This window comes from Clupea harengus, chromosome 23, assembly GCF_900700415.2.
Source record: "Clupea harengus chromosome 23, Ch_v2.0.2, whole genome shotgun sequence".
Lineage (NCBI taxonomy): Eukaryota > Metazoa > Chordata > Actinopteri > Clupeiformes > Clupeidae > Clupea > Clupea harengus.
Window position 1 is genome coordinate 6,077,352 of NC_045174.1, and position 14,600 is coordinate 6,091,951.

The window sequence follows — 14,600 nt, forward strand, 5'->3', positions numbered from 1 at the left end:
TATTTCCACTGTCAATATCTATTATTCATCCACCGCATCAGATAATCATTAGCACATGACACAGTGACGCATGGATTGTTTGCTGTTTAGGAAGAAAATGGGTTTGCAGGGATCTAGTTTCAGCAAATTTGAAAGGCTTCAACTAGCTTGTGTGTGCATACTAAACAGACAAGATTTATGAATAAACATCCCTCAACTTACTTTTCAACCAACTTTCCTACTCCATACTGCCGGCCAGGAAGTCGAGTATCAATCAATTCTGATAAGGAAAAATGCATACCTTTCATAACGGTACATTTACATTTAGTCATTTAGCAAACGCGTTTGTCCAAAGCGACGTACAAGGGAGAGAACAGTCAAGCTACGAGCAATAGAGACCTAGTGTAACAATAAATACTGCTTTACATAAGAAAAACGTAATAGAAAGGAAAAAGAAGTGCAGGAATGTAACCGCTGTAAGTGCAAGTTAAGTGCCAGTTCAGGAAGGGAGGTGCTCTCTGAAGAGTTGGGTCTTCAAAAGCTTCTTGAAGGTAGAGAGGGACGCCCCTGCTCTGGTAGTGCTAGGCAGTTCGTTCCACCAAGGGTTCCATAACGCTTTCACAGCATCCTAAACTCATCGTTTGGGTTACTTTTGTTATTTGGTGCTTATACTTCAAACCTGGTTTGCTGGTTGAGGTTTTTTGTTGTTATAACATCATACCCATGAGGTGTGTGTGTGTACCTGCCCTGTCCTGTCAATCATTTAAAAGTTAGAAACTAGATTTTATTTTGAATATTTTAACTGGTGTTAACTGGTACCATATCGGTTTCTGAAATCATAATATGACAATTTTGCTGTGTGCATGTTCCAGTCCCAAATCAGTACATGTAGGCCATATTTACTTCATTAAATACACAACACTCTTCAGGCCTTCACACACAGAGCTGAATGGGAACATGTTTATACAGCTCTCCAATTCTACCTTAAGGAGTGCTGGCAATTTTGAGCAACCGTTCCCTTCGTTTTCAAATCTGTAGTGCATTGTTCAGCCACAAGAGGGGGCAAGTGCCCTTTCCCCCCCCAAAAAAGACTGCCAGAACTGTATTGATTTTTTTAACCACACTTACTATTTACAAAGTTTAATTAAAGCAATTTGACATTTTATTTAAACCTAATGAATTTACACTTGATGTGTTCGTTGTCTAAACCCCTCATATCCATGGGTCTTCAGTGCAGTTGATAATGACCTATTTAAAATTATTTAAATAATGTCATGTGTTCATTTCCCCCCAGTTTAATTAAAAATAAATATTTATTCAACAGAAGCTGTTTAACTCATATGAATGAGGAAGGAGTCAGTGTGAGAGGCAGGTAAGATAGAAGTGTTTCTAATTTAATGTTAATGCACTCTGCAGAAGCTGGATGCGTTTGGTGTCCATCCCCTCCCTCCTTCGAGGAGGGAGCACCGGGTCATAACATCACGAGGTACTAGATAACACATTGTTCAAAATGTCAGTAAACTTGTACAGATCTTTTTTTCTCACAGCAAGAGTATGTATTTTTGTGCAACATAAACATTTGTCAAGATTGAATGAACAGAACCACAGAAGGGGGGAAACAGAACATGTCATGAAGGGAGGGGTAAAGTTACACAGCTCCTCTGATGCTAGCACTCCTAAACAAATAAATACAGTCAACAAAAATATTTCAGAAGGCTTGCAACAGGGGTAAACAAGAGAAAAAAGAAAACTTCACAAAATAAAAACAAGGGATAGTGGCCCGTCATTGCCATCCAGGGGGTTTCTCTCAGGCTGTTATGCCACAAATAATCTCTTTTAGTGTGTGAGTGGCTGTCAATATCAACAGAAACAACTTTACAACAGATATACAACTTTCAATCTGCTGTAAAGGCTGTGGTGACCGATGATTGCTTCTGTGGCCTTACTTCAATCTAGTAACTCACATTTATCTCAGAAAGCCAACCAGAAACTCTTATGAAAAGAAAAAAAAAAAACATTATCATTGGAAAATGTGCTTTGTAAGTGCCCATAATAAATCTCTTTAAAGACCTCCCTCTTTCAATGCTGGTCACGTTCCTATAACACACCCTCAATCACATGCATTCTTGATGGATACAGATTTACAGATTGATGGGAGGGGAAGAAACGGGAGAATATACATAGATTTATATATGTTGATTATTTCGTACAGTTTAACATTTCCTCAAACTAGAATCCTTTATTTAAAATCGATCTTGATGCTCTATCCAGTCACAGCTGGGTTTTTTTGCAATGGGTGTGGTGTGTTTCAGGCAGGGGTTCAATGTCCAGCTCCACAAAAACAAAACATGCTCCTCACCTCGGCTGTCTTTTGTGGCTCTGAAATGGTAGCAGGCCATACACCTCTGCTAGGAAGAGGAGAGCTGTGTGTGTGTGTGTGTGTGTGTGTGTGTGTGTGTGTGTGTGTGTTTCTGTCTGACTATGAATGTGTGAGCAAGTATGTGATCTGTGGTGCGCCTGCGCCTGCCCCACCCTGACCACCATCACCACCACCCTGAGGGCGTCCCCGTCCACCCCACCCCACCCCAGTGTCTCTCCCTTAGTGCACTCTCATCCAGCCACTCATTCGTCTTCATCATCCTCCTCCTCCTCGCTGTCTGAGAGGGCGGCACAAGGGCGGATCTGCCGGTATCCGTCGAGCCACTTCTCCAGCATCTGCGTGACCAGGGGGTGGTTCCTGCGCCGGGAGCTCTTCTGCAGCGCCACCAGCATGCCCCCCTCCGTCACACAGCAGTCCAGCCACTCCCTCAGGAGCTTCTCCTGCTGCTCCTCGTTCCCCATCTGAGAGAGAGAGAGAGAGACACACACACACACACACATTAAAACAAACCTTGTCCTACAAAAACACGTACAACTTGTTCCCTATTTGAGATAAACACACACATCCTAACAAAACAAACAAATTCATATCAAAGTTATTCATTCCACATTTAATCATTATTTGTTTAACTCCATCAAAGTGACATTTAAAGTCATATTTATTCCTGCTTCCCCATGTTCTTAAACACACAGACACACAGATTTCCACCCAACTAATCTTTCCTTTATGAAGTTTCTCCATAAGAGCACGGACACAAGTAGTTGTTTGTCTGTGATGTTAAATCCTCCATAAATAATGAATGACAGTATTCCCCACACATGAGGACTACTCTGGGCCAGGGCATTGTGCAGGCCAACTCCACGGTCTGGGGGCTGGGGCTCACCAGAGGAGAGGGCAGGGCTCTCACAAAGACACGCAGCACGCTCAAGACAAACATCGCTCTACTAAACAGTTCAGGCAAAGGACATTATGTGTTTGGAAACAGCCGAGTCAAAGTTTGTATGGAGCTAAAACAGAGACTTTAAGTCTGACATTGAAAAAAACGAAATCGGTGACTAAACTATGAATTGGTATTGAAATGAGCTTTGGGCACTGAAAAGATTTTTTTATGTTTTTTTTGTGCACTTTCAATGACAATCTGTTCTTTGTTTCTTCATGTCAGACTTCTTTAGTGCAACTCATTTTTTTTATGCTGCAAGTCGTTTTTCGATGTCAGTACTTTTCAATGTCAACTTACTGTCTCTGTTTTGGCGTGAAAGTGGCGGCATTTGATGGGAGGGACAAGAAATAGATTATTTGCATAGATCCAGTGGGCAACATAGGCGTGGCCAGACATATGGGGATTGGAAAGAGAAGAGAAAATCCCACGTAAGCCCATTCAATGGCACTGCTCATCCACAAAGAAGAAGTTTCATGGATGATGCCTATGATATCTAGCCTAACTAAATACTTTCAGGATGAATTCATGTCCATACATTGTGTATCCTTTGAGAAAAGATGCCATCATTTCATCCTAAATATCCACCAGCCCTTGATCCAGCTAGCTAATGCTATGATATCAGACTGACGTTAGCTTTTTAGAGACTGGACATTAGAGATTAGTTTACGAGGTAACACCAGCCTTGTTTACTGGAGTGTTTCTGCTATGGTGCCTGGTTAGCTGAAACACTATCTCCCCCGCTTCATTTCACATTCAATTTGGTGATAAACATTCAAGGATCATTTTATTATCTCTTCTTGAACATCGTGCAATAGTGCCAATCATCGGCTACATGTGTCCTGTTGGCAAACTGATCTCTTCACCACTTCGTTCTCAAACAAACACTACTGAGTTTTTTTTTTTTTTCTTTGTATTTGCCGATACATAATTCAGATCAGATCAGATACGTCTCTACATGGCTATGATTCAGATATCCTCGCAAATACAGTTGGCAAGCATGCAATTTTTCTGAGTAGAACATTTTATTTGTCAATAAATAAATATATGTAATTGCAAAATAAATAGTTAATTGCTTAAAGGGTGATAATTTTTTCCCTAATGCTCAGCAATGAGTTGTGTGTTGTGTCCATGTAATATAAAGGTGTGTGTGTGTGTGTGTGTGTGTGTGTGTGTGTGTGTGTGTGTGTGTGTGTGTGTGTGTCTAACCTCTTGAGCAGACAGGAAGTGGACGTGCAGCAGCTTCCTCTCACTGTCCACCAGTGGCAGGAACGTCACTGTGACATCATCATCAGTGTTGAGGTTGGCGCCTGCGCCTCGATTGTCATAGCCATCGTTCTCCATGGCAACCAATGCAGAGAAATGGCCTCTTGTGTAACCAAGAGCAATAGGGCTTTTCCAACAAAAGCTCTGTTCCCATAGCAAAGGCAGGTACACACCTAGGCAATTAAATAAAAATAAAAAAAAGGTCACAGATGTTAGTCTGTCATTAAAATGACCAACAATAGTCAATCGACTTACATTTGCTGAAGCTGAATAATGGATTTTTAAATGTGACATGACAGAACTAATGTACAAATCATGTAATGTATTTAAATGCAAATAATATTGTTTAATAGTCTCTTTTTAAACATAGACTCACTACTACAGATTTCCAATAAAAACCATCAAGTGCATCAAAATTGAGAGAGTCACGTTGAAAGGCAAACATTTTGAAACAGGGATTGAGATGACACGGAGAAGCAGAGAAAGAGAGAGAGAGAGACAGACTTTGGTGGAGGGAGATACTCTGGGGGAGGTAGCATCTAGGTCAGGTGGTCAGTAGTAGAACTATCCCAACGGGATACACACCACGTTCTAAGTTGAAGTGCTCGAACTTGCAAGCTTGTGAATCCAACTAAGCCCCGTGTCAGGTGTACATCGGATGCCCCCAAATATGAACCGTTCCATATACACACACATTTCCATTCCACACAGCAATAACAACAACACACAGGCAGCTGCGTTTTTAAACACGTTAAATATTTGAAATGAACTTGTTTATTTTGACAGCGCTAATGTTTTTACAATTTAATTCAAGCCACAAGAATAACGTGTATAATAATGTAATAACTAAATGGAAGCAACGGTTTAGTGTGTGTATGAAAGCTTTCTTTCCCCAAACACTGTTATTCACCACATCTCAGCACTTTCAATCACAAGCCACTCCACTCCACGCCCATCTTCTGCTGTTCCAGAACCTCAGGAGGCCATAACCACCAGCACACATCTACTGCTGCCACAGGAGAGGACTTAATAGTGCCCTTTACTACAGACAGACAGACGGTCTCACACACACACACACACACACACACACACACACACACACACACACACACACACACACACACACACACACACACACACACACACACACACACACACACACACACACACACACACACACACACACACACACACACACACACACACACACACACACCTGCACTTTGTGCTCTACTTCTGGATGAAGTGGCTTCCAACCCCTCATTTCCTCAGCACCTGTGATAGCCCTGCTGCTCTGAGCACACAGCAGTCTGTACCTCTATACACCCAAACAGCAGTCTGTACCTCTATACACCCAAACAGCAGTCTGTACCTCTATACACCAAACAGCAGTCTGTACCTCTATACACCCAAACAGCAGTCTGTAGCTCTATACACCCAAACAGCAGTCTGTACCTCTACACACCCAAACAGCAGTCTGTACCTCTATACACCCAAACAGCAGTCTGTACCTCTATACACCAAACAGCAGTCTGTAGAGACCCAAACAGCAGTCTGTACCTCTATACACCCAAACAGCAGTCTGTAGCTCTATACACTCAAACAGCAGTCTGTACCTCTATACACCAAAACAGCAGTCTGTACCTCTATACACCAAACAGCAGTCTGTAGAGACCCAAACAGCAGTCTGTACCTCTATACACCCAAACAGCAGTCTGTAGCTCTATACACCAAACAGCAGTCTGTAGCTCTAGACCCAAACAGCAGTCTGTAGCTCTATACACCAAACAGCAGTCTGTAGCTCTAGACCCAAACAGCAGTCTGTACCTCTAGACCCAAACAGCAGTCTGTAAAGACCCAAACAGCAGTCTGTAGCTCTATACACCAAACAGCAGTCTGTACCTCTATACACCCAAACAGCAGGCTGAGGGGCAGTGGCCTCTCCAGTCCAGTTCTGGAGCCTCCTAGCTCTATGCATGGTGGGGTTTTTGCACTCAGGCAGATGCCTCTTGCAGCACACATACAAAAGGAACATTGTTCTCTCCCTATATGTAACCCTATACCCCAACATCACATATGGTACCATTTAGCTCCACACCCCACTCAGGACATCTAGAAGGAGCCGGGACATGTAGAAAGGCCCTCATGTATGACTGTGGGCACGTACATGTGTGTGTGTGGTGTGTAAGTGTGTGTATTGTGTGAGTGTGTGAGTGGGTGTAGGGTGTGTTTGTGTAGTGTGTGTGTGTAGTGAGTGTGTGTGAGTGTGTGTGAGTGTGTGTATTGTGTGAGTGTGTGAGTGTGTGAGTAGTGTGTGTAGTGTGTGTAGTGTGTGTGTGTAGAGTGTGTGTAGAGTGTGTGTAGTGTGTGTGTGTAGAGTGTGTGGTGTGTGTGTAGGGTGTGTAGTGTGTGAGTGTGTGTAGTGTATGAAGTGTGTAGAGTGTGTGTAGTGTGTGTACATGGTTATGGGTGTTTGGTGGTGGTGGCCCTTACCTTGGAATCGCGTGTAGCCTAGCGTCTCACCACGGAAACTCTTGTAATACTTGACTCCGTAGACTATGATCGGCCGACGGAGAATGTGTGCAAGAACAAAAATGTGTGTCTGCTCCAGGCTTGCCCCAGGCTGAAACACAGACAGACAGAGATGGTAGAGGTGAGAGAGAGAGAGAAGACAAAACAGACGAGAAGAGGAAAATAGAAGACATTTTATTGGCAGAGGTTAGGTGTCACTGTGTGTAGTTTAGCACTTTTAGGACTAGAAAGCAGCCTCTTAAAAAGCCTTCAGTTTCTCTTGACTTATGTGCCTCATAAAAGAGCTAAAGACCTGGACAAGGACCACCTCCACGACCTGACAGTCTGAGGACTGTTGAGGGAATGCTCCAACTCTGTGTGTGTGTCTGTGTGTGTGTGTCTGTGTGTGTGTGTGTGTGTTGTGTGTGTGTGTGTGTGTGTGTGTAGTGTGTGTGTTGTGTGTGTGTAGTGTGTGTGTAGTGTGTGTGTAGTGTGTGTGTAGTGTGTGTGTGGTTAATTAACCAGATGACTGTATATATATATATTTGTATATTTCTGAAATATGCCTCTCAGACATTGGTGTCATGAGTGAGAGAGTACATGGCGGTAGGTAACAAAGCTGTAGATGTTGTTCCAGTGCATTCCACAGGGTTTTTTCAAAAAAGCAGGTTTTGTGGTTTTGTTTTTCTTTGAGTGTGGGAGTGTACCTGGCTGGCTAAAGACAGTATGAAAGCCCAATCTTCCTGCCACTGCTCCTCTCTCAGGGAGAAGTGCAGGCCAAAACTCTGAGAGTACCAGGATTCCCACTCCTTCCAGCGTGTGTAGAACCTGAAAACACACACACACACACACACACACACACACACACACACACACACACACACACACACACACACACACACACACACACACACACACACACACACACACACACACACACACACACACACACACACACTAAATGGTTCAGTGTGCATTTGTGTGGATCTAATGAAGAGAGCATGCAAGTGTCAGACTGTGTCAGATAACAGAGTACTTAAGTGTGTCTATTCTGATGCACTCATAAACGTGTGTGTGTCCTCCTCACCAGTGGGAGCAGTTGTGTAGGCTGTCATGCAGCGTCTTGCGGAGGACCGAGTCTTTGTCGTAGATCCCCCAGGTGGCCTGAAGCACTGAGTCCAGCAGACAGTCTCCGGCCGTGCGGTTCCACAACGCGTACAGCCGGCTGTCCAGCCTCGTGCCAAGCTCCAGAGACCAGTTAATAACCGGCGACTCCTCCTCCAATTCTGCACAGGCACAAAACAGGGCAGTCCCTCAATGACACCATTCTCTCGACCATTCTCACTCCCCATCACTCTCAAGTCCAACAGAGCTTCCCGCTGTAACCCAATTACAGCAGCCTAAATGGGTCACAAGACACCTCAGCAATGTTTGGGTCACACAATCCTCACACACACACACGCATGCTGGCAATGCAATTGAATAAGTGCACGGGAGGGAGGGAGGGAGGGAGGGAGGGAGCTGAGACAACTCAATTAGTGTAATTGGTATTTAATCCATGAGGAGCTCGCTCCTCTAGCTCGCTCCTCCAGGACTACATGAGTGAATAGACACATCAGGCCTTTCACTGGTCCATTCTCCTCAGAGGGAGCCCACCATGAAACACACCACAGGCTCCTACAACACCACTCTGCAACCGCATCAGAGGGATGCTTAAATAAGACACACACACACACACACAGACACAGACACAGACACAGACACAGACACAGACACAGACACAGACACACACACAGAGAGAGAGAGAAACTACAAAACCCAACAGGACTGCAGCAGGACTACATATTCCTGAGGGGTTCTTGGACCAGTCCTCACCTTTCTGCACATCCCGGTCCAGCACCTCATCAAAGAGTTTCTCCTGAACAGCGGGAGGCAGGTCCTCAATGTCTGGATACAAAAGGAAAAAAAAAAGAGAACATGGAAAATCTCAATTACATTACCAACACATTTGAACACACTGTACCATTTTCAAAAGCTATTATAGTATCAGACCCAAGCTCCATTAAGGGACTAGGAGTGTGTGTGTGTGTGTTTGTGTGTGTACACACATGTCAATGCACCTTCAAAATGTGCATTTTTTGAAAGCTGTGAGGATACATTGAGAAAACAAATGGTGATTCATTAGCATTGGACAAACATGTCTCTTTCTTTTCTCAATGGCCATCAGACACAAGGGGCTCACTTTGCAAATTCCACCGTGCTCTCTCTGTCCCTGTCCCTCTGTTTGCGTATGTGTGTGTGTACACAGCACGCTGGTGGCCTTTCTGTGGCTCAACAGTGAATGCATTGACTTTGTCTCACAGAGAGCTCTTTTAGTGGCCTGAAGCCAAGGGCAGCCTGCGCATGCACACACACACACACACACACACACACACACACACTTAGAGCACAACAGGGAAACATTCAAGTCGGCCTGGGAGCCGTGGACAAGCTCTCAGTCGCAGGCTGCTGTAGAACATGGTGCAGGGCCAGAGTGGCTCTTTCAATGGCCCTCAGCTGCCAAAGGGGAGAGATACGTGTGTGTGAGCCTCATTGACACACAGCTCAACACCGGGTACAGCTCAACACAGCCATAGTGTATGTGGAGAGTGGTTGAACAGCCCAGTTAGCACAGTCAAATGCCTTCTGCACCGATCGCATTACTAAATGGGGCTTGTTAGCTGGAGACAGACCATGTTCAGTGTGGGAGTGGAAAGTGTGCTAAGCTGTGAGGGAGTGGGCTGAATTCAACAGGGGGGGAATGCTGCGTGCATGTTTGTGTGGTTACATTAATAACAGTGTGGGGTCATGTTTGTGTGGTTACATTAATATTGTGTGTGTGTGTGTGTGTGTGTGTGTGTGTGTGTGTGTGTGTGTGTGTGTGTGTGTGTGTGTGTGTGTGTGTGTGTGTGTGTGTGTACAAATACAGTGTGAAGTTCAGGGGTATGTACAGAGGAGCTCCAAGAGATTTTATTTGCCACAATGTGTGTGAGGGAGAGAAAGAGAAAAAGAAAGAGTGCGAGAGAGCGCATGTCAGCACACACCTGCTGGGAGGGTGAAGGTGACCAGGTCAGGGAGGAAGTAGCAGGCGAAGTCTCCCTTGCGCTGGTGCAGGGAGGCAGCGATCTCCCGGCGAATCTGCTCCGTCAGCTCTGGACACACCATGGCTGGGATACACTTGACTGCCTGCTGCGACACCTGGGGAAACACACACCGGACACACGCTCAGATTCATCTCAAACATGTAGAGCCAAAGACCCTGGAAAACATTTGCATTGCATTCCATCATATGGCTTCATCCATGTAATACTGCAGGCTACTGGTAGTGTACAATCAGTGTAGTCTCTTCCAGGGTTGAGAATCAAACACTACATCATGTTGTGTACAAAGATTTAGACAGAAGTGGATCATTTTTCTGCCCCCTGTGTGTGTGGGAGTGTGTGGGAGTGATTGCATGCGTGTGTGTGTGCATTTGAACGCGATTCAGACAATGCCACGAGCAGACCAGCCAGTTTGAGCAGAAGCGTGGGCAGTCTGCCTGTGGAGGAGTTTTCAGTGCACAGCAGCGAGCTGCATGGTGTGCTGTCGAAATGATATCGCTCAAGACACACACACACACACACACACACACACACACACACACACACACACACACACACACACACACACACACACACACACACACACACACACACACACACACACACACACACACACACACACACACACACACACACACACACACACACACACACAGTAAGCCAAATAGGTGGACCAAATAAAAAAAAAGTTTACCAGTTCAATAGTTTCTAGAGAGGTTTCTAAAAGACCTGCGAGTGACTGCACATGATAGCTTTGATCCATGAGGCCACTCACATGTTTCATGTGGCTCCCACAAATAAGTGCCTCTTAAATAAACAATGGAATTTCCCTAGATTAGAAAGCCCCTTGGCAACACAAACTGGCCTTCAGTATGAGTTTCTTCTCTGAGATTACAGTAAATGGATTACTTTTATGCTATGGATAATAAAAAAAATATTTTGTAGTACTTGTAGTACTAGTATGGGATGCCATCTATTGCTTTAGGTGGAATTGCCTCAATTGTCTTTATATAGAGAGCTTTAGTGGCTGAGGTTCATTGTACACTAGACCTTATTTTTCCAGTAATCCCATAAATATTAGTACCGTCTTAAATATTAGAACCATCTAGAACTTAACTCTACCAACCCAAGCTGCAAGCAGAGATAGAAGTGTTGTCTTGTGGACCGTTTACTGTAAATGGACAACAAAACTTAAAACTTAATAATAAATACACTGCAGCTGTACAATAATACTCGTCACAAAACCCTCCAATGGGTCAGGTCAGTCATGATGGATTCAGCCAGCACCGTCAGCTGTGGACTAAAAGGAACCCTAGCAGTCAGGTCACCCTGAGCACTGGGCTCTGACTAGCATAGCATCACACAAACACTCACAGACTTTCCTCTGCCAACACTACAGTAACACCATGCCCAATCACTCCTGACGCTGCTTACACAGCCCACTGCCTTCTGCAGCCTTCCGTGGGTCTTCTCTGCTCCAGGTATGCCCTGTGTGTGTGTGTGTGCTGGTATAATCTGCATGTATGACTGTCTTCTCTGCTCCAGGTGTGCCCTGTGTGTGTGTGTGTGTGTGTGTGTGTGTGTGTGTGTGTGTGTGTTGGTATAATCTGCATGTATGACTGTCTTCTCTGCTCCAGGTGTGCCCTGTGTGTGTGTGTGTGTGTGTGTGTGTGTGTGTGTGTGTTGGTATAATCTGCATGTATGACTGTCTTCTCTGCTCCAGGTGTGCCCTGTGTGTGTGTGTGTGTGTGTGTGTGTGTGTGTGTGTGTTGGTATAATCTGCATGTATGACTGTCTTCTCTGCTCCAGGTGTGCCCTGTGTGTGTGTGTGTGTGTGTGTGTGTGTGTGTGTGTGTGTGTGTGTGTGTGTGTGTTGGTATAATCTGCATGTATGACTGTCTGGTCCCCCTCTGTGCTGCTCCCTAAATGGCCATGCTGGTGTCAGCAGCACACATTAGCTCTCTCTAGTGTTTTACGACAGCTGACCAATCACTGATGTCCACTGGCCTAATCCCAGGGGTAATCCTGAGAGCGAGCGCCATGCCATCTCCCTTGATTAAACGTCCTGGCGGGACCTTGACCGTCACCTTTTCCTCTGGACAAAGCTCAGAGTTACACTACCGCTTGTCCTCCCATGGAAGAGACTTGCGTGATTTTAGGACAGCTCGCGCTCAAAGCCTTCATGCAGTGGCAGGATCATGTAAACCTGATTCGCGCTCGGATTTAATCCATGGGCTGGGCATGATAGCCCATGATAAAATCCCTTCTGCTGCAGGATTACATCATTTGACATGATTGACTATAATAAGGTGGAGCGGTCCTGCTCATGCTGCCTGCCACTGAATCGGAACGAGTGAAAAGTCTACTTCCCATTATGATACTGCTACTGGCCTACTGCAGTGGGGGCTTTAAGCAAATCAATCTACAAAGGCAACATCAGATATTTTATAGTTAACTCACTACAGGTTATATCAAGTGGTCAGACCAGAGAGCAGAGAGCAGCCCAGAGCTGTGAGCGAGCTTCAAGAGATGGACAGGTAAAAGAGCGATGTGCTGAGCTTTGCTGAATGCCTGTTGAGTAACTACATAGATGATTGACAGTGGAATGTGTGTTGATATTAGCAACTAGCAGTACCTTCCAACACCAAAGGAGAGGAAAAAGATGCATAACCTAAATGCAATTATTGATCCTTGCATCAAATCAGATCAGCTGCCTCTATATTGCATGTTTCAGGGCTGCAAAATGAAATGCATACCAAATCAGCTAATCTGTTAGTATCCTGTAATACGATGCACCACACATGTACATGATCACATGCAGTACTGTACATATATACTGAATGTAGGCCTACCCACTAGACACATACGTATTCCAAGGCACATAAAACTATATGAAATATCCACATTAAAGACCACACATCTTGTGCCGTCTTAATTCAAACAAAAGCACTCTTTGGGTTTCATACATCATTGTCCCTGAGCTCTGTGTGAGTGCATAAGTGAGATTGCCCTCTGACCTCCGTGAGAAGGATGGCCAGCATGTCCTGCCTCTGGAAGCGGATGGCCAGGTGCACTAGTGTGAAGCCATCATCGAAGGCCGAGGACCGGTTGAGCAGCCGCACCTCGTCTGCCGTCAGTTGCCGGGCGATGTCGCCGCCAGATGATTTGTAGGCCTCGACGGCCGCCGGGTCGCCCTCCACCACACCTGGAGAAACACACAAACAGAGCTCAGCCATTCAGCACGCATCTTCTCACGGAGCAGTGGCCTGTATGTCATCCAGAGGTCACTGGTTAGCAATGGAGCACCTAGGTGATTTTTCTGAACCTCACAGCACTGCAGGACCAAAGGAGAACTTGCAGAACCTCACACCATTTGCAGCCTGATCAAACCTCATTGAGGGTTAGTGTGCAATAGTGCATTTGGAAGCTATGCTAAAGAACATGAAGACAGGCATACATAGGCTACACCTACTTGCACATGAATGAAACAGGTACAAGCACAAACAAACATGCATGCTAGATTCCCTGGGCCTTACATGGCTCATTGATAGCTTAAGAGGATTCAGAGAGAGCCAGTGACTATAAGGAAGCTACGGAGTGGTGATATATAACCCATGCTGGGGGTTATAGAGCATGGGTCCCATCATTTCAAAGTCAACAACCTTGTGGATACCCCAGGATCTTCTATGAATGTGCTATGTGACTCTGCTATGGGTTATGAGAAATCGGTTTTCTTGGCTTGCTCTGAGTAACACCATGATAAAATCCAAACTCCTGAACAAAGAGACATTCTGTAGTGGTGACAGGCTTCATTTCACCACATTAAGATATAGGCTAGGCCAACCTACTTGCCAAAACAAATCTTTTGATTTAGTAAAACACTGTATGGTAGCTCTCTTAACACACTCTGTACAACAAACTTGTGGTGTGCTTCTTTTCCCCCAAAACAGTTTTGCACCCATCTTCAATTTAATTTTGTGTCATAGTGGCCTGGAGTCATTATATTGATTAAAACTATATCGGCCCAGGCCTATTGTTACACTACCAACATACTTTGATGGTTAGTCATTAGAGTTTACAGGTAAACTGAGAGTCTTGGTGCACTTGTTACTGGGGCTGCAGCGGTACAAACATGTCCTTACCGTGCCACCTTGTGATTCACAGTAATACCGCAACCCAACCCAGCTGTGTAAAATCTTTAGCCTGCCTCTGCCTAAGGAGGGTCTGTCTGTCTGTCTGTCTGTCTGTCTGTCTGTCTGTCTGTCTGTCTGTCTGTCTGTCTGTCTGTCTGTCTGTCTGTCTGTCTGTCTGTCTGTCTGTCTGTCTGTCTGTCTGTCTGTCTGTCTGTCTGTCTGTCTGTCTGTCTGTCTGTCTGTCTGTCTGTCTG

General features: G+C 45.0%; 1 protein-coding gene across 1 annotated transcript; it reads right to left on the reverse strand.

Annotated features, from left to right (window-relative positions):
- Positions 1–1,273: 1,273 nt before the first annotated feature.
- On the reverse strand, positions 1,274–13,464 carry LOC105903314 (ubiquitin thioesterase ZRANB1). The gene is made up of 8 exons (XM_031560950.2): positions 13,231–13,464; positions 10,157–10,310; positions 8,949–9,020; positions 8,161–8,359; positions 7,781–7,901; positions 7,056–7,185; positions 4,506–4,735; positions 1,274–2,820 (listed from the first exon to the last, which is right to left on the reverse strand). The coding sequence occupies exons 1-8, from the start codon at positions 13,447–13,449 to the stop codon at positions 2,602–2,604; spliced, it is 1,344 nt and encodes a 447-aa protein (XP_031416810.1). The 5' UTR covers positions 13,450–13,464; the 3' UTR covers positions 1,274–2,601.
- Between the last annotated feature and the right edge of the window lie 1,136 nt (positions 13,465–14,600).